The 25,561-nt window shown below is 46.4% G+C and overlaps 1 protein-coding gene across 1 annotated transcript in view; it reads right to left on the bottom strand.

The window, feature by feature from the left end:
* The window catches only part of CHCHD6 (coiled-coil-helix-coiled-coil-helix domain containing 6), a 205,261-nt gene that overhangs the window by 78,005 nt on the left and 101,695 nt on the right, over positions 1 to 25,561 (bottom strand). Inside the window, exon 5 of the mRNA XM_084246432.1 lies at positions 11,099 to 11,182. Coding sequence (XP_084102558.1) covers positions 11,099 to 11,182 — 84 coding nt within the window. The remainder of the gene's footprint in view (positions 1 to 11,098; positions 11,183 to 25,561) is intronic.

The following is a 25,561-nucleotide window of genomic DNA, read 5'->3' as shown; positions in this document are numbered from 1 at the left end:
CTTTGTGTTGGAATATATTTCTAAAGAGAAATCTGGATGTATCCATTAAAATTAATTGAGGAACCTGGTGAAGGAAATCATAAAAATCTCCACTACGCAGTCACTCAAAGGAATGAGGTCGATCCGATGTTCAAAGAGAACGTGGAACAAAGCTGTCCAGATGTACCGTCAGGTGCAAGGTGTGATCAGGGAACAACATAAACTATGACCCCGCCTGTACACACAAGCCCTGCCTGGGCTTGGCACACAAGCAGGGCTGACGTCACAGGGAAGGCTGGACATGCACCAACACGCACTCTGTGAGCGGGAGAGCGCACTTTGCATTCTTTTGAACCCCGTTTCCTTCTAATAGGAAAAGCCTAAAGCAACTCAACGGAGTCATGATAGGGAACCAGTGGTACAGGTTATATACGTTAATAAGAAGGATTAGCATTGGACTAATTCAGATTTGTTGTGGAAATAAGGCTCATGATAGACTTGAGTTTTGAAAGGATTACCTAATAGTATGCACGATTAGGACCCCATTTTTGCAAATATTCTAACAAGACCAGCATCACCTAAGAGAAGCAAGTCTGTGCAGTGTCCACAAAGGTGTTAGCAAGGGTGACCGCTGTAGGTGGAGGCTGGTCTGACTAGTTTCATTTCATTCTTTGAGCTTAGCTGCAATTTTTTTTTTTCACTGTGAACAGGTATTACTTATCAATTATGAGCAATCTTTAAAAAAGCATTGCTGCCCCATGGCTGGGTAATTACCAAGAAATCACACACGGGCAGAGATTTTAGGCCTAAGAGGTCCTGGCTCCCCTGCTGGCGACAGGAGTTGCCCTCAGGGAACAAGCCCATCCACCTCCAGGCACCCAGAGCAGACACTGCTGCAGGCTGCTCCACGCCGTCAGCTGCCTGATCCCCTTGCCCTACTGCTTATCAGGAGCCCACCAGGCACGGAGCTCTCCCAGGGGCCAACAGTGAGCTGGAAGATGGGGCAGGCTGCACAGAGAACCGGCGGGGAGCAGCCGGAAAAGACCTTCAGGTCGACCATATGTCTGGGGAGAGTGGTGCAGCTGCAAGGCAGGCTGGGTGTGGCTGGAGATGAGCTGGACACACACAGCCCTGCAGGCCAGGCTGAGGAATCCAGGCTTCTTCCTGAGCATGGGGAGCCATTGAAGGTCTTAGAAAGCAGATCTCTTGCAACAGTGAATGCCAGTTCATACGTGGAGGGTCGGGCAAAATGGACCCCAATAGGGAAGTGATGGCACCATTTCAAGAAGAGGATGCACAGGGGCCACCGTTGTGGAGGTGAACAAAGGAAGAAAAGGAGCTATCAGCTCAACGACAGGGACAGGACGTGCTCACTGGCGAAGGGGGTGGGGGGGCAGAGCACCAGCAGGGAGCGGGCAGAGGGACACCTCCAATTCCCTTTTCATATCCCACCACCACCAGGGGGGAGGGCTGAAGGAAATGCCCAAGGGAATTCCCCAAGGCAAATGGAGCTGATGGAGGCTGGGCAGGAAGAGCTGGGAGGGATGGAGACAGAGAGGCCATGGAGTATCTATTTAATTAAAATTATTTGTTTAACTGGGTTTTTTTCCAGCAGGATAGGTGGTAACCTGCACACATGACAGACAGGCACTTCTGGCTCTCCAACCTGTAAGTGCCTATTTAGGAGACTTAATGTGCTGGGGGAAAACCAACAGACAGTAGCCCCAGAGCAGGGAACGCTGCATGTTAATACAGCTGCTGCCAGGAATGGCACAGAAACCACTTCAAGAGCAGTTCCTGATTGAGCCCATGCTTAAAAGGACCCTGGCAACAATAATGGAGGGAATGGCATAAATCAGCAGCAGAGAACAGCAACTCAACCATTGAGATTAGCCCCTGGCGTTGCACGATAATGTCACCTCTCCTACCAAGGTACACAGGAGGGCTGCCCCATGGCATTTACCCATCTCTGGGCCAGGTTCAGCGCAGTGAAGGGATAGGGAACAAGAACCAAAGGGGCTTCTTCAACAGGTGGTTGGCATGCAAAGGAGGGGCAGGGTGAGGAGAGACCTGACAGCCTAAAAGCCACCTGCCAGGTGTGGCTCCAGGGGACTCTCACTTACACCAGAAATAAACACCAGCTCTGGGAAAAGATATTTTGGGGGAAATCAATGTTAAATGTCTGAAGCAAGAGAACAACACTGGAGCCATGTAAGAAAATGTCCATGCCTTTCAGGGACGCACACTGAAGTATGTAGGGGAAATGTCATGGTCCCTAGGATTTGTTCTAACATACTTAAGCAGAGAACAAAAGAGAAAAAAGGGATAGATCTGAGCAAATGTGGAGAAACTGTTGAGTCTGGAGGTCAGGGACAGGGAGGTCCACTGTACTACTATACTGTCCTACTTCGAGTAAATTCCGTTAGAGTAAGGTCACTGTAATGCAGACAATACTGGAGCGAGCGACCAGCAGGCCAGCCAATGCACACACACACACACACACACACACACACACACACACACACACACGCTCCCCGGCAGGCCGGCCAGGTGGGCAGCACACCCTGACTGCACCCTAAGGTCTCAGATCACTCACATGCCAATTTTCAAGTCTGTTTCTTTATCTGTAGCGGGGATGGAAATGGCCCCCCACAGAGGACTGACATGAGGATGTAAGGAAGGAGAATGTCCTGGGCTCAGGATGCACCCAGCACCATCATCTGCTCCTCCCGCCCTCCGGATCATTGTGAAGGTGAAGGTTGAAGGAGGCAGTGAGCATGAGGGGCTTGACCTGTGCTTGCGCGGGGCACTCAGCAAATGCTATCTAGGGGCACCGAGGAAGCCAGCTCTGGAGACAGAGAGGAAAGTTGACCAAGCAGTTGTATCAAAACATTTAATTCTCAGCACGGCCCGACAGACAGGAACACTTCCTATTTCCTATTTTATAGACATAGGCTCAAAAGCCTGTCTAAAGCTTGCACCTAAGTGTAAAGGCCATCCCTCAACCTCTCCGGGTGTCCTCACTTTGTGATGAACAGCCCTCCCCCTTCTCCCTCATAAAACCTAAGTGACAGAACTTAGCACACAGCCAGGTGTGCACCACCAGCTCAGCAGGGTCCCAGAAAGGCCTGGCCACAAAGCTGAAAAAGCCATCGCCTTCTCCAAACGTGCAATAGAGATACTGTACGTGCAATAGGTCGGGGTGTCTCTGCTCCCTCCTCACCCAAAGGTGGTCAGATAAACAAGAGGATTTCTACAAAGTATGAGATGAGCCTGTGAACTACAGAAACATCTTTAGCAAGCGTTCCAGAAGCAATGCACAGAGCAGATGCTGGTTAGGTGGGAAGGTGAGGTGGAGGTGGTAGAGGTGATGATGGAGATGGTGGTGGGGTGAGGGTGATGATGAGGGAGGTGGAGGGGTGGGGATGGTGAGGGAGGTGGAGGTGAGGGGTGGTATTGAAGATGGTGCAGGTAGAAAGTGTGGTGATGATGGGAGGGTATGATAGTGAGGGTGGAGGTGAGGAGAGAGGCAGGGAGAGTGGAAGAGGTGATGGAGGTGGCAATGGAGGCAGTGATGACTAAGCTTTAAAATAATCTAAATTCAGGGCCTCCCCGGTGGCGCAGTGGTTGAGCGCTGGGTTGCGAAGCTGCCCGTGGCCTCTGCGGCGCAGGTTCGATCCCCGGCTGCTCCCCGGACACCAGAGGAGGGTCCCACATGGCGCGCAGACCTCTCCTGCCGCCCGCTGCTCCCCTCAGCAGTGTACTTCGGTCCTCTGCCTGCTCTGCTCCCCGCTCTGGCTCTGGTGAATTCTCTCACCCTCCCGCGCTTCTGACTGTACCCAGTGCATGTATAAACAAAACAAACAAACAAACAAACAAATAAATAAAAACATGCCTCTATTAAAAAAAAAATCTAAATTCAGAGCCTGTGATAACCACTATTCTCACCTATAGTGGAAAACCCAAGATTACTGGACAGAGATGCAAGGAATTAGAGTCCTGGCTATTCTATTAAGTAGCTGTGTGACCCGTGGGGACAGGAGCAACATCAGTTACATTGTTCGAGCTGGCTGGTGATAGTGGCGGCAGCTACTTTTATACGACAATATCATACAGTAGACTAGCTTCTATGTTATGTCCTTTATTATCTTGAAAAGGTAATTACTACTGTCCCCCTTGTAAAGATGAAGACTCCCAAAGCTCAAGGGCTTAAGTGACTTGATCATGCCTATAAAGCCAGTAAGTGGTGAAGTTGTATTTCAAACCCAGGTGCCTCTAGATCTAAAAACTCAGGGCTTACTGTTATACCAAGTGATTCTCCAACCACTCACCTGCCTTGGGGCCGTCTTCTTATCTGTGAGAAGAAGTGGATTGGATCAATGGTTCTCTCTGTCTTTGTATCTTCCTGTCTCACTGATCACCCTTATCAAAGGACCTAGGTCCCACCAGCACAGGTATAAAAGGCCGATTCTTGCTAAGAAAGACCTTCCTAAATCTCTAAGCAACATGCTCTTTCACTTCTCATTTCCAATGCACTGTTGAAAACATACAAAATGGTCATTTTTATGCTGGTACCACTGCCAAAAAAGTGGTAATACTGGGGTCACTGGCGTGTGGGTATCTTTTAGCACACCTGATGAAGAACTTCTGGACTCAGTAATCCCCAGAGGTCTTCTGGACTCAGACCGGCCAGCTCAGCAAGGAGAGAGCAGCTCCCATGATGATCAGGAGGCAGCGCCTTCCCCCCTCAGGCCAATGTCTTGCTGAACTCTTTTTCAGGTTACTATTACCTGTTTCCTCCAAATTCCTGTTGCTCTGGCAGCTTCTCTCTGCAGGCGTGCACACCAGGAGGGTGTCTGCCTCCTGTCTTGGATCCAGCACGTAGAGTCCTCTCTGATTCTCTACTTCCGACTGCAGGCCTGACACAAAGCGAGCCCCTCCACACTCAGTAGAAATGCCGGCTGGCCAGCCAGAGTGGTTCTCCCAGCACAACATAGTCCTCGCTCACCAGGAGACTAGAAACCCACTCCACCTTCCCAGTCCAGGGCGACTCTCAGAACATTGTTCCTCCTGGTGAAGGCAACAGTCCCATGGCCCTGGGACCTGGTTTCTCCTGGACATGCCGCCCCCACACTCTGAGTCTCCTCCTCCCATGAATTATCTTAAGACGTTCCCTCTTCAACTACTTTTGACTGAGCTGCTGAAAAGCGCGTCTATGCTCCTTTCCTACTCTCCCACCTTCACTGCAGCCCCTGAATCTACAGGTAAGCCAGCTTCATTCCCCACTACCATCCTGAAAAGGCTCCTCAACGTGACTTATGTGTCCTTCTAACACCCGCAAGTAGCCGCTTCCCAGCCCCTGTGCTCTCGGATCTGCAGGGCTTGGCACTGTTGATGGCCTTCTCTCCAACTTCTCTTCCAGAGCCGGCTCTGGAGGCAGCGTGCCGTGGCGGAAAGCACTCTGGGGCTCTGGCGTCATCGATCGGCTGCATGGCTTCTGGCATCTCCTTTAACCCGACTCCCAGTTTCTTCATCTGTGAGACGAGACGAAAAACATAACCCACTTCGCAGGCCTGCTGCAAGGATTCGTGGTAACTGCTATCAAAGCGCCTGGCACACGCACAGGCTCATCAAATTGTGTGGCATTCACCTTGTGGGACACAGAACTTGATCATCTGGCCGTCCCCACCTCACAGGTGCGTGTCTTCCCCAAGCACAAGGGCTCCCTTGAACTTTTCTTTCTCTTAGTGGCACCATTATTCTTCTGGACACTCAACCTCAACTCCCAATTTAGTCCTTCAGAAGCTGCCAACATTATCCGGAAGGAAGGCCACTCTCGTGAAGTGGTCACCCAAGGCCGTCACAGTTTGACCCCAACCTATTTTTACATTTTCACCAACATTCCCCATCCTGCCCCGTCACTTAGACTCCCCGACTGTCTCCACGCAGACGCCCCGCCCGCTCCATGTCCTGCCCCTCACACGGCCTGCTGCATCCTGCTCATTGCCCAACACAGCTTCCACCATGAGACTTTGTTTGGGCAAAAGCCCCCCCCCGCTCCCGGAACCCCCAGTGCTTCCTGCCATGTCTACTCACTTTCCTTTCTAGACTCCTGCAAACATCTACTGAGCACCTATTCTAGGTGACACTGTTTCCTGGTCTTGGAGATGAGTCACCCTGCGAATCAGAACAGTGAGGGCTTTGAGCTCTCAGGCCCTCACAGTCTGGAGGCGGGGGCAGTCTCAGATGCCGACAGCAGGTGCCAGACACGTGATTGACAGGGACACGGTGCCAGAGAGAGTGCGGCGGTCCCTTGGCGACGCTCAACTTGCCATTAAGTATAACAACCTGACAGCTATGAATTCTCACCACGAGTGGGGCCCCCAAGCCCCTGCATGTCCCCTTCATCACTACTCCCCCAAAGGGAAACCATTACTTTGCTTTCTCCTTCCGCAGATGAGTCTCGCTCTGCTCCGACATCAGAGATGGGCCGCCAGAGGGTGAGGACTCTGCAAGGTCTGGCCCTTTTGCCTAGGGTTCTGTCGGTGAGAGTCTCCCACACTACTGGCCTCCTGCCAGTGCAGATCTCCACTGTGATGACCACCAGGCAGGCCTTCCACCTGCTGAAGGCTGGGGGCTGTTCTGGACACTGCTGCAAGCAACACACGGTGGCATTTCTCCTGGTGAAGCAAGGGCCCCATTTCTGTCAGGTACAGTAGGGCGGGTCACAGGCTATGCCTATGCTCGGCTTTAACAGACACTAGATACCAGCTTCCCAAGGTGTTTTTGCCAATTTGCAGCCCCCTTCACCCCCCACCCCCGCAGCATCTGAGAGCCTGGTTAAACCACTGCCTTGCCCGCACTTGGGATCCATTTACCCCGCCTCGGCCATCTCTGAGGTACACGGTGGTATTGCCTGGGGGGTATAACTGCACTTCCCTTCCCTTTCATACTCTCCTGGCCAGTGGGCCATCTTCTCCTGCAAAGTGTCACCACCATAGTTAACTCTTCTTCCTCCGAATACCTGGAACAGCTCCTGCCTTCCTGAGCAGACTGGCTGACACTCCCAGGGACACGAGGCAGGGGCTGCCTGACGCCATCGCTGAAGAGGCTGCAGGCTTGAAGGGTCTCATGACAGTTGTTCCTTAGAGAAGTGAGCCCGAGCAGCAACAGCACCGAGAGAGAATGTGGAGACAGGGCTGAGTGTTCAGGGCTTAGAGTTGGGGGTGGCATGTGTCCCCAGAGGGCAGGGGCAGGAAGGCAGATTTATTACATTCTGTGGAAAAAGCCTGAAATCTGGGAAGAACACACACATTTCCGAGTTCCTCCCTTTCTCCCAGCCTCGGTCAACTGAAACTAGACCTGGAAAACGCCCTCTCCACTTTACAGCGGCTAACTTTGGAAAAAGTGAGACCATTTCAAAAGAGCTGGCAGGTCCTCCCAGGTCACAGGAAGCCAGCTCTCCCATCTGGTATCCTAATCCTCAACATCTCCCTCCCCTCCCGAACAGTCTCACGAGGCAGGAATCGCAATCGTCGGAACCATCTCTGGGCCTGGCATTCAGCAGAATTAAATTACCATGGAGTTAATGAATGGCTATTTATTAAAGAAGGGCCGAGAGGCCGGGAACTTCGAGGGAGGACTGACTACTTCTACGACAGGGGCTCTGCTGGCTGCTACCACAAATCACTCATCCCCAAAGAACTCCCAGGTTAGCCTGAACATTCTCACTTCAAAAATAAGGAAACTGAGGGGATGGGATTTTATCAACTTGCTCAGAGCTGTATGGTCATTAAGTTCTTGGGGCAAAACTAGCACCAAAACTCCGGGCTCCAAAGCCCACTGCTCCCTCACCCCATACCGCTTGGTTCCAAGATCAAGGGCAGAAAACAAGTTCTTGGCTAGCCAGAGTGGGTGCCTCAGTGGCTGTCCAGGGTCAGCTCAGAGCCACTCAGCATGGAGGCCTCTGCCAGAAGCAAGCAATGCTGGGCCGCTGGGGAACAGGTCACCCTCAGGCCCTGAGAGCGGAACCCAGGTGTGGTGTGGGTGCAGCCCACCAAGCAGGGCCAAGAAAGGTGCCAGGAGACCAGGTGATGTGGGCAGAGGTACAGCGGCCACGACGCTGACAGTCGCAGGAGGTAGAGTGTCCCCTCCCTGGGCCACCCATCTGACACGCAAAAGGCTTTGTTCTCGAACACTTTCAGACGCGGGAGCAGCGCCCAGATGGGAGCAGCCCACGGTCCCCATGCTGCTTTGCTCAGAGCCCCTCTCTCCCCCTGAATCTGCTTGACTGGTACTGCCATGGCAGGACCTGAAAAAGCTGGAAGAGGAGGTCCCTCTGTCCCGGGCAGCAGCCCCCTCAGCACACGCTCGTGCGTTCGTTCCCCTGCATTGCGGGACGTGAGCAAGAACCCGCACGCTGCACTCTTGGGCACGAGCCGGGCTCGCCAGGCAGAGATCCTACACCAACACGTCTGCAGATGTGGCCACCTCTGATGCCTTCAACTCCCCGACAAAGGCATCAGCACCCCCATTTTATAGATGAAGAAACCGAGGGGTGAGGAGGTGCGGTGGGGGCAGAGAGTGAAGCCGAGCCCAGGCCCACTGTAACCTGTGCTACCCTCTGCTCCACAGCGTGCTGTGGACACCACGCCTGGAGGGCTGCGGAGGTCTCCAGGGGCCATCAGACACTCAGAGGCCCCTGGATCCCAGCAGCCCACTGCTTTCCGTGTTGAGACAGAAAAATGCCCCTCGCTTAGATCTTGCCAAGTAGGCGTGAGGAACAATTACTCAGAAAGATTAGAAAGCATAGGAGCCCTACAAAATATGATTTCTACACTTGAGAATAATCATCTAGAGAATTAAATACTGCAGGACAAAAGGGTCAAGAAGTTGCCCCCTTGAAAAGGAATCTGGATTCTGGGCAAGCTTTCCCTACCTGCCCATCACGAAGGGCCGGCCTCCGAAACAGCTTCCACGGGCAGAAGGGCAGCGGAGTCCAGGCGAGGCCCGGGTCACACAGCAGCACCTCCAAGAGCCAGCGGGGCTTCTGCCTCCCCCACCCCAGGCTCCTCCCGCCTACGACCACATGAACTATTTTGGGTGGTCGAGGGCGAGTCAATAGCTGTACCAAGTTTCCCCTTGAACAGGTTTCACCATCAATTTTTAAACTTGAAAGGAAAGGGGAAAAAGAAAAAAAAAGGAAGGAGCTTAATGATTGGAAGGTCCTGAAGCTGTGTCTACAGACGCCGCAAATGTCAAGGTCTGAGAGTATTCAACAAATGAAAGCAGAATTACATAAAAGCAACAGCTAATAAAAAAGATTGTCAGATGCTGTGTTTTCCATCCTCCCAGCCATTACAGGAATAAAATTATCCACAAAGAAGATCGAAAACCTTTTTTCAAAACTGATACAATCAAGTCTCATGCCTCTCTGCTCCCCTCTCTCCAGCCCCTCATGCCCTACTCCTCCCTCACAAATCTCCAGTCCCTGAGAGGCTGGATTACTTTTCTTTTTTCTTTCTTTCTTCTTCTTCTTCTTCTTTTTTTTTTTTTTGCAAAATACCAGTGTTTAAGGAGATCATGTTTTACACTTCCTTCTGGAAGCATTCAATAACCATTCACAATCATGTAGGTAAACTGCATGTCTTGTTTTGTTTTTCAAAAAAACCCTACATCTGCATATGTAAGGAGTTTGGATTTCACTGTATTATGAGTGGGGAAGAACAGCTAAGAAAGAACTCCTCCAGGAGAATTTCCTTTCCTTCAGCAAAGCTGAGAATCGGTTTGAAGGAGAACTAGAGTAGAGGTGAGAGCAGACAAGGGGAAAACAGAAATTAGAGAAGCAGAAATGTCGAGGTTACTTCCCTTCCACCCCAAAACAGACACCAGCACGCATGCTTCTAGAACCAAGCCCAGGAGGGAGAGGCAAGAGGCGCACAGCAGGAGACAGCAGAATTACACCCATCACAACAACAGCAACTCCGTGCTTACGAACATATGGGCGACTGTAATCATTAGAGCTGTGGCTGGTGGCAGTTTTCTTACCCTTTCCAGGATCTCACATCACAGTCCTTGTCATGACAAGCTAGAGTCCACCTGGGCAGGCGACTGTTGCAGGAAGCTCTGCCTCTGTCAGCAGCCGGGGTGCACTGCTGACCTCATGAACTGCGAGGCTCTCGCCAGCAGCGCTTTGTGTTCACCTTGCAATTCTGGCCACCCTGAAACAGCCTCTGGGGGTGCACACACGGGTGTCCACCAAGCAGGGAGGAACCTCACGCCTGTTCCCCTGCCTGGAAACCCAGAAATCCACGTTTCTGCCAGACTCCGGTGTGGCTTGCCTCAGGAGAAAGCCCCTATGGAAATCAAGCCCCTCAAGCAAACTGTCAATTTCAAAGCTTCAAACCGTGACAAACGATTCTCAAAGATTTGCCTGCAATAAGCTGATGGCTCAGGCTGCCTGGCATGCTGTGTCAAGCATGAGGGAGAACATTTTTTTTTAACCTCCCAACCATCCCCTCCCATGTTTTTAGCTATTTCCTTGAAAAATCTGTCATGACCAACAAATTAAGTGCCCCCCCCCCAAGTAAGCAAGTTACCAAATGAGTTTCCAAGAGTCTTTGTAGGCTTAAACACAAAAAACAAAGAGGGAATGGTGATGTGTCTTAGAATCTCATTCATTTCAAAGGCTTATCCTCAGGAAAGTGGAGTGTGTAGCCACCGTGCCCTCTGATCTCCCGAGTCCCAGGAGAAAAATCAATAATACAACTTTAATATATTTGTACAGCAAGACTTCACGTTATTATTATTTTTATCCAATGCAGCTTAACTATAGTGAGAAAGGTAGACTGGGTCTCAGCACCGCCCTGTGGTGAAAGTGAATGCTTGGTAAAACTGAACTAGAACAGAGCCAGCAGCATTCAACAGAAAGCGGCCAATTAAAAACCAATTATGTCTGTGAATGCAACTTGTTGAGAGGTTGGGGGCGTGGTGCTTGCAGTAGGGAGGGAGGGAGGGAGGGCGTGCTGCAGGGGGACTGGCAGCGGGGGGCAGGGGCACCTTGGCCATGGGCTCCTCTCCCCCCACCTTGGTGGACTGTGGTCAGGTGGCTCCGCCTTACCTTCTTCTCAATGCACCCCAGCTGCTCCTTAAAGATGGTTTCACGGCGTTTCAGCTCTGCCTCCCGGTTCTCCAGCTCCCTGGCCTAGTTGGAAGAGAACAAAGCCTATGAGCGGCGGGTGCTGGGCGGGCAGGCGCTGCAGGGAGAGCGGGACAGATGCTTTCTGCTCACGGCAACGTTAACAATGCAAAGAGTAGCCACCGTGAACTGAAAACCTATGATGTGCCAGATCGCCCACACGTCTTGTGTATAATTCTCCCCCCGAGCCTTCCAGGTAGATAACTGCTGGAACCCTACCACAGAGGATAAGCACTTGACATTTATTAAATGCTTATTGTATGCCAAGTCCTGGTCCAAGTGCTTCCCCAAGATTCTTTCATTTGATCCTTACAATAAAATGTAGGTGGGGAGATTATGGCTCCACATTATAGATGAGGCAATGAAGGGGCTAAGAGACTGTTCCAAAGCTCACAGCTGCCAGCTTTGAACCTCAGCAGATGCAGGGTCTAGCCGGGAAGCTGCACTGCTTAGGGGCCAGAGCTGTCTGCCAGCCATGGAGCCCTCACACCTGGTACCGCCCTATACCGCCAACACACACTCAGAGCCGTAAAAGGCAGGGCTGTCCAAAGGCCCTGCCGGTGAGGCAAACTCCCTGCCCCAGGGTCAGGATCAGGGATATGAAAGGCGAGCCTTCCACCCATGAATGCAGTTACAGAAGCCTAGAATCCTAGAGCTAGATGTTAGCTGCTCACTCGCCCACCTGATGGGGAATAAAAGAAGTGGTGGCACAGACGGCCAAAGACTCTCCCCAGCTGTTAGTTGGGGGGGGGGGGTGTGGCTACCCAGGGCAATCAACCTGGAGCCAGCAGATTGGGGTCGAACACCCCTACCCCATATCCAGTTGGGTTACCATGAACAATTCCCTAACTCCACTGAGTTCCAGCTTATTCAAGTATAATGTATAAACCTGAAACAGAAGTGCCGGCTCCTGTACCCCCCCCCACAGGACTATGCAGGTAAAAGGAACCCCAACAGAAATGGGCAGGGTCACGGTAGGCCACCACAAAGGAACACCTCCATCATCGTGAAGCAGGAACATATATCCTCCTTGCTGGGGTACCTATGTCCCCAGAGTTTCTTAGAGAAGTTCTGGGACAAGGTCTCGCCTCTGCCCAGGGGTCTGAGAATGTCAGGGGCTGGTCTGGTGCTGGTGGGGAGAAACAGCTCCACCTGCTCACTCTCCATACCTGCGCAAAGAGTCAAGTGTGTCAGGCACTGTTCCAGGCTCCCTGCATCACTTAATTTGCACGAGTACCAAGCTGGTCAAGGACTGAGGTTGAACCTAAGTCGCGTGACTCCAATCCTGAGCCTCTTCCTTCAAACCACACCATGGTGTCAGCACTCAGGTTTGAGCTGTTCAAAAATACCAGGAACTGATGTATTTGAAAGCCCGTTTCCTAAGCAATGCTACTACCCCTGACATGAGACCTTTCTGAAGCCACAGGAGGGGGTCAGGAGATGCTGACCACAAGACAACGCACGAGCAAAGGGTCATGTTTCGAGGACCACACTGCTCCCAGGGACACAGGAACCAGGGACTTGGTGACAGGCTGACCACTGAAGACTGGACTTCTCACAGTGACCTGACCATGAGTGGCTGGAAATCTGAACAAGCTGCTGTCCATTTCTGTGGATTTTCCTCTTACCTCTAGAACAGGGAAAAGTAACTTGGCTCCTAAGGCAGCTGTACAATATCTAAAATGCCAAGAAGGCTTCTGGAATGCCTGTGGCATGCCAACACTTCAGAAAAGCTAAATACAAACAGTGAGACTGAATGCTGGGGATTTCTCACAGGATTTTTCAAAGCATGCTGCTGAGGCAGTGTCCCAGGAATGCAAGCGTGGCTGGCTAATCTGCCCTGGGCTGTCAGCAGCCAGCACTTAAGCACTAACTATCCCTGTGCAATCAGAGAAAGAAGCTGGTCTGGTACAAGGAAGCGGCCAGTACAGGAATATCTCCAGGGCTCCCAACCTGCCGTTTTCAGGCCAACAGTCCCAGCCAAGCAAGAAGATGACATCTGAAAACAAAATTGCGATGAGGCTCTTCAGTTGTCATTCATTAGGGGTCAGTGGGACAGCAGACCAGGAGGCTCTTCCACGTGTCCACCCAGCAGCCGGCCGGCACATCAGGATGTCTCCACTGGGCAAAGGCTCCAGAAATTCTCCGCCCATGGTTCCTGGGCCTGTGCCAGCACACACGTCTAGGCCAGGAATGGGATGCAGAGCTGAGGCCCCGGGAAAAGCTCTCAACCATATGGCTTCCTCAGACCACAGAGAGACTGCACATACACACACGCGCGCACACACACACACACTCACTCTGTGGAGGCCTCCTTTTATAGTCACGTCAATTTGCAACACAACTAAGTAAGGAAGTGATTAACTGTTTAGAGAGCTATGTGGCTGTCTCGCCCACTGGAATGGAAGCTCCTGAGAGGAAGGGCCTTGCCTAACTCCCGCACACCCCAGAGCCTGGGCCTCCACCACCGTGAGCCAGCAAGCCAGCTAGCTCATTGCCTCTGCTCCACCCATTAACAGGCTGCACCTCTCTCTGTTCATCTCTGAGATTTATAATGAAATCCAATAGCTGACAATGGACAGGAGGTGACACAGGAAAGAGTTGTAGAAAATGAATGCAATACAAATGCCGGGGTGCTGGGACAGGCCCAGAACTGACACGGGGTGACTCGATTTTGATGGATGGAGACGGGTTTCAGGAACACTGGCCACGCCACACAGCTGCCTCATCACCCACAGGAGGCCGCGTCTCACAGCACGACTGTGGAGTTAGGACGCACAGGCAGGTTTCCATGACTGATTCGGCAATTTATCAGAACATTACTGAGCGTCCAGCATGCCACAGGCACTATGGTAAAGGGCTTGGGATACAAAAGGGAAATGAGAGAGAAAGTTTCTGTTCTCATGGAGCTTAGATCCCAGTGGGAGAGACCAACGTGTGTACAGATAAATAAGATAATTTCAAAGTGATACGTGCTGAGGAGACCAGAGACAGAATAACTGGTGGGGTAGCAGGTTGCTATTTTCTCTAAGGAGATTTCCCAGCCAGTCTTCTGAGGAAAAATACTGAATGAAGTATCCTGCCTCCAATAGAAAGGTAAAATATCACCATTATGAAGATCTAGTCGGCGGATTATAGTCTTTGAATAGGGAATTGAAAGGAATCTTTAGTGATTTAGTCAAGGACTTCCTCTAGTCAAGACAGCAGAGTGAGTTCACACTTGGATGCATCTACTCTGCTCCAAGCACATAGCAAGGGCAGATAAAATATAAGAACAGTAGACCAAAGACATGCCAGGTTCAAAAACAAGATTAAAATGTCCAACAGAACAGAAATGCAAAGCAACAGGCCTGCTGAGTGGCAAGCAGAAGTAGCTGGAACAAACCCTGCTCTGCAGAGGCGGGGACTACGGCACGAGCCTGGGGCTTCTGGAATAGGAAGCTGCCATAAAAAATTCCTGAAGACTCGCAGGTGGGGCTTTGGCTTCATTTTGCCTTGCCCTCAGTTCGGCCCAGAGGCCGCAGATCTGGTCCCAAGGAGACAGTTGAACCAAGCTCAGGCTCAGGCCCCAGCTCCACAGCACCACCAGGACCACTGTGGAGAGAGGCCTTAGAAGGCCACAGTCACCCTAGCCCTACCCCTGGGTGCAGGTGGACGCAACCACAAAATGCTCAGCAGGAAAAAGAGGTCTGTAGAAAATGGAGGCGACAACAAAGCAAAGCAAAATAAGACCAAAGGCAAACATTCTACTGCAAATGAGTCTGCAAATTAAATCCCAAATATGTAAAGAAATGTAATGCTTCCAATCAGTAACTGGATTGTGAATTCACTCCAGATTAAATTAATTTTTGAGGGCATTATGACAGAAGTGTCTCTAAAACTTTTTATTATGTGAAAGTTTAAACACAAGCTGTAACAACATAGTAAAACCCCATACAGCCATCACTACACTACAAAAATTATAAACTAAAGGTAATTTTTTTGCCTACATGCCCCAGCCTCTTCCTATCCCCAAAAGTCTTAGAGCAGGTGAATATATTTCTCCAAAAGGACTTATTTTCCTAAGTAGAACCATAGTATCATTGCATACCCCCCCCACACAAAAAAACCTTTAACTTTCATAGCATGATCAAATTTCAACCAGTGTTCAAATTTCCAATTGATAATGAATTTTTTTAAAGATTTATTTATTTATGCTTATAAGATCTAGGGTACAGGCCAGAGGGTGGGGTATGAGAGGACTCACCAGAGACAGAGCAGGGAACAGAACAGGCAGATCGACTGAAATACACTGCTGTGGGGAGCAGCGGGCAAGACAGGAGAGGTCTGCTACGTCATGTGGGTTGCTCCCTGGCCAGGGATAGAACTCGTGCTGCAGAGGCTGTGGATTGCTTCATAGATTGTGTCTTAACCCCTTGTGCCACCAGGGAGGCCCTGATAATGAATTTTTAATATATTCAAAATGATGAGTGAGTTTGATTTTTAAAAGAAGAAATTATTAACCTGAAACAGACAAACCCCCAAACAGGAGAATATCTCATAAGTTTTAGTTTTTTCAAAATAAAATGGATAAGACCTGAGGCAGGAAGGGGACAATTAGCAAACTGGAATGCAGAACAGAGATCTGAGCCAGAAAGTTGCAATAGAAGACAGAGATGAAAACTATGAATGAGGAAGATAAACTGACAGACTCCCACGTGGTCTAGGTGGCTATTTCTGAAAAACAGCTTGGATGGGACAGCAGAGGAAGAGGGGGTAGAGGAGAGAGAGAGGGAGGGAAAAGAGGGGACGAGGAGGAGGTTAGATGTTAGAAGGCAAGTTAGAGGGAGGGGAGGGCAGGGGAGAGTTAAGATGAAGATGATGTGGAGGAAGGGAGCGAGATGTGGGCCTAAGGAGAAAAGGGGAGGGCTGGAGGGAAATAGTGGAGGTAAAGAAAAAGTTGTAAACTAAAAAAAAAAAAACAAATAAAATTGTCTAAGTATGTCAGTTATCACAATAAATATGTGGTTGTCAGCTTCTATGATGGTCCCCAATGACCACCGTCCTGGCACTCACCCCCTTAAGTGTGGGCTGCACCTAGTGATGTTCTTCTAATACACAGAACTGGCACAAGTAATAGGATTTCATTCTCCAATTGGAAAAGAGAGTGATTTCTGTCTTGCTCACACTCTCCCTCTCCCTTGCATATTTACAAGATGATGCAAACTCCCACGTTGTGAGCTGTTCTATTGAGATGCCCATGTACTGAGAGCATTCTCCAGCCAACAGTCCTGGAAGAATTAAATCCTGCCAGCAGTCACATGAGGTAGCTTGGACGGCATCCTCCTTGAGCTGAGCACTCAAGATAAGACCACTACCACAGCAGCACCCTGCCAGCAGCACGTTGAGGGCAGCACCATGAGAGACCTATGCAGAGGCACCGAGCCAAGCCCAGACCAGATCCAGGACCCATAGAAGCAGCGAGACAAATAAATGTTTATTGTTTTGAACCACTAAGTTTTGTGCTTTGTTATTTAGTAATAGGTAACTCACACTAATTAATCCATTCATGTCCCTGTTAAAAGAAAAAGATTATCACCTTGGCTAAAAAGGGGCAAAAGAAACTATATTCCACTATAAGAGACCCATCCCCCATAATAACGGTCTTATAAAACAAAAGAAAGCCCTTCTTTGGGCAGAAATACATACTGCAGGGTCTGCTGTTTTTGTTTTTATTTTTTAAGATTTATTTATTTATATAAGAACTGGGGTACAGGCCAGAGGCATGGGAGGGTGAGAGAATTCACCAGAGACAGAGTGGGGAGCAGAACAGGCAGATGGACCAAAGACACTGCTGAGGGGAGCAGCGGGTGAGGCAGGAGAGGTCTGCTGCGCTACATGGGTTGCTCCCTGGCCGGCAGGGAATCGAACCAGTGCTGCAGAGGCTGCGGACAGCCTCACAACCAGAGGCTGCAGAGGCTGCCATGCTCAACACACTGTGCCACCGGAGAGGCCCCACGCTGTTTTCCTTTTGTTTGCACAAAATGTTTAAATCAAAAATTTAAACATAAACACATAAACAAGAAAATAACGATCTACCATAAAGAGAAAACACTGAATAGAACTAAATACAGCAATGGCCCAGATATTAACAGAGGGGGACTTTAAAATAACTGATTAACATGTTAAAGAATCTTCACACTGGATGTGGAGAAATGGAGAACTTCCACAGAGAGATAGACAGTATTTGACCTCTGTTATTAATTTGATTGTCTGTTAATCTTATCAAGGATCCCTTGAAGAGTTACTTCTCTCTTGCTACTGTCAAGATTCTCCCTTTGACTTTGGCTTTTGACAGTTTGATTGTGATATATTTGGGTGAGGATCTCTCTGAGATCTCTTTGTGTATAGCCCTATACATACATGTGGCCTTTTTGATTCCCAGGAGTATGTCAGAGCTTTTCAGAGCCTCTTATAAACATTGAATTCTCTAGCTTTTTAAGCTTTTGGATCACCCTATTGTTTGCCCAAACTGTTATCCACCTCCTCAGGCTGCTGTGATATTCAACATTTGCCTCTGATTGTTTTTGACAAATGCCCCTGGGAAAAGGCTGTTTTCATTGGACAATCTCTGAGTCCAGTCAAATAAAGATATCCTGGCAAGTAGGATCTTCCAGGAAACCAAAAGATAGGAAAAATAATGACAGTTCTTTGGCAGTGGGGCTTTGAAGGACTCTAATCCTTTCCTGCCCCACCCAGTGGTTGCCAGATTGCTGGTTTTTACCCTTGATTGCAACAGTTATTATTCAAGGTTATTGCTTTCTAGGGAGAAGAAGATGGGAGTAGGACAATTAAAAAAAAAAAGTCATAAAGCTCAGTTTTATTTTTAAAACAAATGCTCCTGAGTTGTTGCTAATCTTGGGTTAATTTTCAGAGTTCTGAGAAAAAAATTAATTCTGACCATTTTCATTATTTTTTATGAGAATTTTCAGAGGTACTTACTCCATCATTTTTACTGATACCACCCAAAACTATAAAACAGAACCAAATGAATTTCTAGCATGCTCTGGCATGAAATCATGAATTTAATATCAGACTAGACAAAGAATCAATGAACTTGGAAACACATCATCAGAAATTATTCAAATTGACATATAAAGAGACAAAACAATAAACAATAAAATGGTAACAGGGCATCCAAGATCTATAGAACAATATCAAGTGATAGAGCATACGTTTAACCTGAATCCTAGAAGAGAAAAACAGAGCCAAAAATTAAGGGATAAAGGCTGAGAATTTTCCAAAATTAAATTCTACAAAAAAAAGATCTGAGAAGCAAAGAAAAATCCCAAGCAGGATGCTTTTGTAAAAATTCTTAAATAATTTCTGAAGTAATGGACTATTTTTTTAAAACATAGACTAAGTTTTTTTAATGTGATTACTAGAGCAATCACTTAAAAAGTAGCCAAAAAAGACACCAAAAAACAAACAAACAAACAAACAATAGAGGAGATAAAATACAATTCTAAAATATATTGATTCATCTCTACCATCTCCCCTCAAAAAGCCTACAAGAAAGGTGCAGCTATGGAACAAAGAACAGATAGAATGTACAGAAATCAACTATCAAGATCTAAAAATCCACCATCAAGACTTAAATTCAATCATAGCAATAAGTACATTAAATGCAAACAGACTTAAGCCCCTGTTTATTTCTATTCCTATAATAGTGGCTTAAAATTACAATTTTTTTTTTTACTCTCTTACAGTTCATAAGATCAGAAGTCTCAAGTGGAAAATCATGGTGTTGGCAGGGCTTAGCCTTCTGGATGCTCCAGAAAATAATCTATTTTCTTGCCTTTTCTGATTTCTAAATGTTGGCCACATTTCTTGATTCATAGTCCCACATTACCCCAATTTCTGCTACCATCACATCTCTTTCTCTGACTCTCCAATCTCCTTCTTTCCCTGATAAGAACCCTTGAGATAACATTGGACCTATCTAGATAACATCCCCATCATATATCCTTAATTGAGTCATATCTGCACAGTAACTTTTACCATGTCAAGGAACATATTCATAGGCCCTGGGGATTTGCAGGTAGCAGGGGGCAGAGGGGGAACAACATTATTCTGCCTACTATACCCTCTCATGAAAAGGGAAAACCCTACCAGTTGCTGATAAAAAATACAATTTAAATATAAAAACATGATCATGTTTAAAATAAGAAAGGAAAAAGATATATAAATAGCCAGCATATATATATAGAAAGATATATAGAAAGCCAGCATAACTAATATTTACATCAGATAAAGGAAAATTCAAGTCAAAAATTACCAGATTATATAAGAGAGGCCATTCATAATCTAAACAGAGACACTTATTCAAGCATAACTAGCAATTCCAAATGTATATACACCTAATAACAAAACTCCCAAATATAAAAGGCAAATTTGACAAACCAAATTTGATATATAGATATCGACCATAATAGTTGAAGACTTTAATATCCCTCTCTCAACTGATCGAACAAGGAAAAAAAACCCATAAGGATATGGAAGATATAAAAAATATTATCATCCAGCATGATCTAATTGACATTTATAGGACACTCCATTTAACAACTGCAGATCTCAAATGCAAATGAAACAGTCAAAGACAGACATGAATGGCTATAGAAATTTAAGAGGATAAAATCATCCCAAGTATCTTCTATGACCACAAAAGTATTAAATTAGAAATCAATTAGAGTAAGACACCAAGAAAATCCCCAAATGTTTAGAAATTAAATATATTACTAAATGCTCCATGACTCCAAACCAGGAGGAAAATTAGTCCTTAAAAAGAGATGTGGAGATGACAAAGACTATGGAACTCATAGATGCAATTTTTAAATACCTATTATAAGTATGTTCAAGGATTTAAAGAAAAATACGAATATATTGAAACAAATAGAAACTGTCAAAAAAATAGAATTTTGAGAGTTGAGAAGTAAAATATTTTAAGTGAAGGCTGAAAAGGTGAATGCTATGGATAACCTGTGGAACAATTTCAATATCAATTGGAAATACATATATAATCGGATTTCCACAGAAGAGGAGGTTGTAGTGGAAACCTACATTAGTATTTAGGAATAATGAATGAAAATTTTCCAGGTGTGTTAAAAAGTATAAACCCACAGATCCAAGAAGTTCGACTAACCAAATAACCAATAAAGATAATATAATGAATGCTGTAACATAAAAAGGGTATACCTATAAGTTCAAAAATAATTTTTCCTAATTTATAAAACAAAACAAAGGAAACCTTACCCCCAAATTCCCATGCCCAGATCATTATTTCTATCCAATATTTAAGGAAGAATCATACCATTTCAAACTTCAAGCAAATAGAGGAGGGAACAATTTCCAACTCATTTTTGAGTTTACTATAATTATAATTAGACAAGAGAAGGGCATTATAAGAAAAGAAATATGCAGACGAGTATCACTCAAGAAAAGAGGTGCTGAAATCCAAACAAAAAAATTAGGAGAACAATTTCATCAACATTTCAAAAAGTAATACCCCAAAATGAACTGGGATTTGTGCCAGGAGTCCAAGGTTACTTTAAATCAATAAACATACACAGCACATTAACAAATAAAAGAAGGGAAATTATATGATCAATCCAAATGGATATGGCAAAGTATTTGGCAAAAGGTACCACCGATTTATAGGGGGAAAAAGTCCAATAAGCCACATCAAAGGAAATTTCCTTAACATGATGAAGAACATGAACAGAAAACTTACAGATGATACATTTATTGGTGAGATACTGAATGTTTTCCCCTAAAATTACAGAGGAAAAGTTAATAAAGATTTAGAAAATTTGAATAATTTTGATCTAATAAACATATTTCTAGAATTGCTACTCTCCAAATTGAATATTTATATTCTTCTTAGTGGTTCATGGAACATTTATAAAAATAAATCACTTTTTTTGGTCACACCCACAAAAAAAAATTGAACATTTCAGTGTCATACAGACCACTTCTGTGATTAAAATACAATTACAAATCAATAATTACAAAAAGAGTTAAAAACAAGTTTGGTAATACACCCTCTTAAAAAACTCACAAGCTAAGTGAGAGTAATAATAGAAATTTTAAAATTACAAGAATGGAAGGTCTACATTTAAAAATGTGTTATAAAGCTAATGAAGTATGTGTAAGTTAAATGCTTTATTTTTAAAAATTGAGATAAAGAACTTCCTCATTTATGCATGTATAAAGTAAGACTCATTATGTTCCAGGTCATACAGACACAGATTGATGGATATAGGTTTCCTGACTCCCAGTTCACCCCTCCCCCAACATTTTGGGACCCCATCATCCCATCCTGACTGTGTTTTGATGATGTAAAACCACTGGTCAGTCATCAAGCCGGACGACTTTTAGGTCACCTATTATAACACTGCCCAAATGTTTAAAATGCATTTGAATCACCTGGGATTTTGATAAATGCGGATTCTGAATTATAGGTCTGGGATGGGCCCAAGACTGCATGTTTCTAACAAGTTCCCAGGTAATGTTACTTTGAGTAACGAGGCACTAGATCGCACCTCTAGAAAGATAAATGATAGTTATAATGATTCCTCAAAGACCCTGTAAGATCCATGATGGGTCTAAATTATATGCCATGCAACCCTTCCTTTAGATTAATGATAATGTACTCTAATTTTAAAAGATGACAGAGTAATGGTTTAAGAGAGTAGGCTTTAGAGTTAGAAAAAAACATATTGAAAACTAGATCTGCCTAGTCACCTTGGGCCAGTCAAAGCTTCTCCAAGCCTCAGTTTCCTAATCTGTGTAACAGGAAGATTGATACCAACTATGTTTTATGAGGTTGTAGTGGATTTAAGTGAGACCAGGCACATACAGCATTGTGTGTAGTATCTGGTATGTCATACTTTTAAAAATAAAAATGGTAGCCAAGGACGACTATCATGATGATAAGTGTTATTATTAAACATTCAACCAGAAAAGAAAACATAACTATCCAGACTATAATGGATAATGGATTTTTAATGCAAAAAGGCAAATCTCAAAGACAAATATAACTTTGAGATGATCTGAGATAATCTCTGCACTTGAACTGACACTGAGATGCTGGGATGTTATGTAAACTTCACTCTCATGCAGGCCGCATCTCAATGTTTATTTTCCATCATTACACCTGTACATCCTTCTTATATTTCTGTCTATAGTTAACTGTCATAGATGTCATCTTTTTGAAAACTGTTTTTGGATTTTTCTATTGCTATACCACAAAACATGCCCTTTTAAAATCTACAATTCAGTGGTCAGCTTAGTACATTCAGTAGCTTATATAACCATCGTCACTATCTAATTCCAGAATATTTTCATCCTCCCAAAAATAAACTGCGCCCATTTGCAGTCATTCCCCTATATCCAGCCCCTAAATGTCCATCCATTGACGAAAAGACAAAAATTATGGGCTATATCTACACAATATCATATTATTCGGGTATAAAAATGACTGATGAATTGATACATGCTATCCCATTAGATGAACCTTGAAAACATGCTAAATGAATGAAGCCAGTAACAAAAGATCATATGATTCCATTTGATGTAATATCCAAATAGACACTTCCATAGAGAAAGAAAACACATGATTGGGGTGGGGTGGGGAGGGAGAGGGTTTCTCAGTGGGGTGATGACAACATTCTAAGCTTAGACTGTAGTGATACTTGTACAAATCAATGAATATATTAAAAACCACTGAGTTGTATATTTTAAATGGCTGATTTTATGGTATATAAATTATATGATCAAGATGTTAAAAATACCTGGAATTACAAAGAGAACTAATTATATGGAAATAAAATTATCAAAATATTAAGGGAAAAAAGACCTGTCAGAAGACCAATGTGATCCTCTAGATCGGAGACAAGGGGTGGAAAACAAGATTCAACAGGAGACCAACTGATTAAGTGCCAGAGGGACGGGTCAGGAGGCCCACAGTGACTCCCTAGATTTCTAGTCTGAAAACGGGAGGCTGTATCAACCTATGTTGTAAAGGCAGATGAGAGAGCGCACCTTGTATTTGCATGTGTCAGCAACACCCAGTTAGGTACCGCACACAGCTAATATGGTATTTAGCACCAGGGTTTGCTTACATTGCCAAGTTCCGCCAGATGCCAGCGTGCAAGGTGTATGTACTTGTGTGTATACAGAGCTGTGTTCAAAGACCATCAAATGTGTGTTTCTTATCTGTTTACCAGCTTGTACCAGTTCTAGTGAGTTCCTGCAGGTTGAGGGCTCTGTTATGTTTACTGCTTTATCCCCAGAGCCACAGAGTATTATTTGCTAAAAGAATAAAATGAATGATGCTTCTGAGAAGTTGATTGGGGTGGGAGGGGTGGAAGGACACTATTTTTAAGTACATTGTGATGGTGAAGCTTAGGTTTCCTCATAGAGTTGTTAGAGTTTGCTGCAATGGGGTACTGATGCAGGGATGCTGGGAATGCCAGGGAAGGGGCTCAGCTCTGAAGGAGACACTACCCTAAAGAATCCAGCTCTCCTTTCCTTCCACAGCCCAGCTCAGACAGGCGCACCCCTCCACGAGGTCAGCACAGGGTGCAGCATGTCAGACACTCCTTCCCAGATAATCAAATGGGTCCTGTCCCGGTCTGACATGGGGGAGGGCATTCTTGACCCCAGGACCAAGCCCCCCTCCCTAGAGTCCACAGTAAAATCAGGAAAGGCCCGTTTTCTGGGATCACCTTCCTCACTTTCCAAAATCATCCATTTCACCAGCACAAAGAGGCAACTCAGCAATATGCGTGGAGAGGGTGCACTCAAAGCCACATTTTTGTTCTTCATGACTCCATGCATATTTTTCTAAGAATCACTGATGCCTCGCAGAAAACTTTGAAAAAACATTCTATTACAAGACCATCTGCTGAAATATCATCGGCTCCTGCTGCAGCCCCATTTCCTTTCATTACCAGAGAAAACTGCAAGAAAATGCACTCTGGAGGCTCTGTGTGCTCACACTCCTCCCCAGATCCCACCCACAGGCTGCAGGCGGAGACCCACTTCTGTCCTGTGGACACACAGGTACCTGGTCCAGATGATGAGGGAGAGGAGCTCTCAGGTTCAAGGACTCACAGGACACACACCTGAGCCTGCTGCCCTCTGTGCAGCCCCAGGAAGAACAGAACAGGACAGCAGGGATGGAGACAACGCCAAGCGTGGGATGCCAGTTACCTCTGCATGTCTAACCCATGTGCCCAGTGAGTACCACACCCTCTGTGGCCTTACCGCTCTTAGAAACATCTAGATATTTGGGGTGGGGGGGGAGTATAAACATGGTTATAGCAAAAATAAGAATCAGAGAAGTCTCGTGAAACAGCCAGGAGCAAGTCAATAAAAGCAACAGTGACCATTTATTAACAGTTGATAAGTGATCACTTAAGCGCTCCTTTAATTCACACAATAACCCAGCGAGGTAGAGAAATGGTATTAAACCCACTCAAAAAGCAAGAAAAATGAGGCGCAGAATAATTAAGTTGCCAGAGTCGCACCATCAGTGCACGCTAGAGTTAAAATGTTAGAGGAACGGGCCTCATCTGCCAGATTAATACAGCGCTACCTGGTATAACTTCCCAAGCAAGACCATCTTAAGCCACGATATCACTCTGCAGTTTCTAAGAGAGTTCTTGGGCACAGGAGTGATAAGGGCTGGAAATTAAACATAACCACTCTGGCGCAATTCTCTTTAGTGGCTGGGTGGCAGAGAGGGGGCGGCCAGGAGGAACCCCAGATAAGCATGGGGCGGCAATGAAGGTGGCCCCTCCTGCTTGGTGAGAGTCCCAGGTGGCTGGGAAGGCCGGCAGGGCGCCCTCCTTTGGCCCAGTCCTTCTCTGGGCACAGTGCAGGCTGCCTCTCCGCCCTGCCCCTGCAGACAGGGGACTAGCTCTGGTTCCAGGAAGTGACACATCTCGAGGGTCGCTGAGCATTTGCAACATGGATGAAAGAATGAGTCTGGAAAGAAAAGTGAGGCCAGTTAGTGGCCCACAAACTGCATGGTCCTCTTCCGGTTGGTCTGCTGGGTGGTTTTGGTTTGGTTTGGTTTTTAATGGAATCAGTCATCAACATTTACAGAACTGGAATTTTGATGAAAAACATTTTGACTTTCACATGAAAATCTAGAAGATGGGGCATGAACCAGCTGCTGCTGAGAGCGGCTGCCCGTGGACAGGGCCGCCGATGCCAGTGCCAGCCCACCAGGCGCGGCCACCACCTCCCACCCTGCGGCTGCCCTGTCCCTCTCAGCACCCTACACAGCTCTGCTACAGCCTTGCATTCCCACATAAGCGTCCTGCTGGCATTTTGCTC

Source organism: Talpa europaea (assembly GCF_964194135.1).
Source record: "Talpa europaea genome assembly, chromosome: 11".
NCBI lineage: Eukaryota > Metazoa > Chordata > Mammalia > Eulipotyphla > Talpidae > Talpa > Talpa europaea.
The sequence above is the reverse complement of the archived record's forward strand: the minus strand, read 5'-3'. Positions and strand labels throughout refer to the sequence as shown.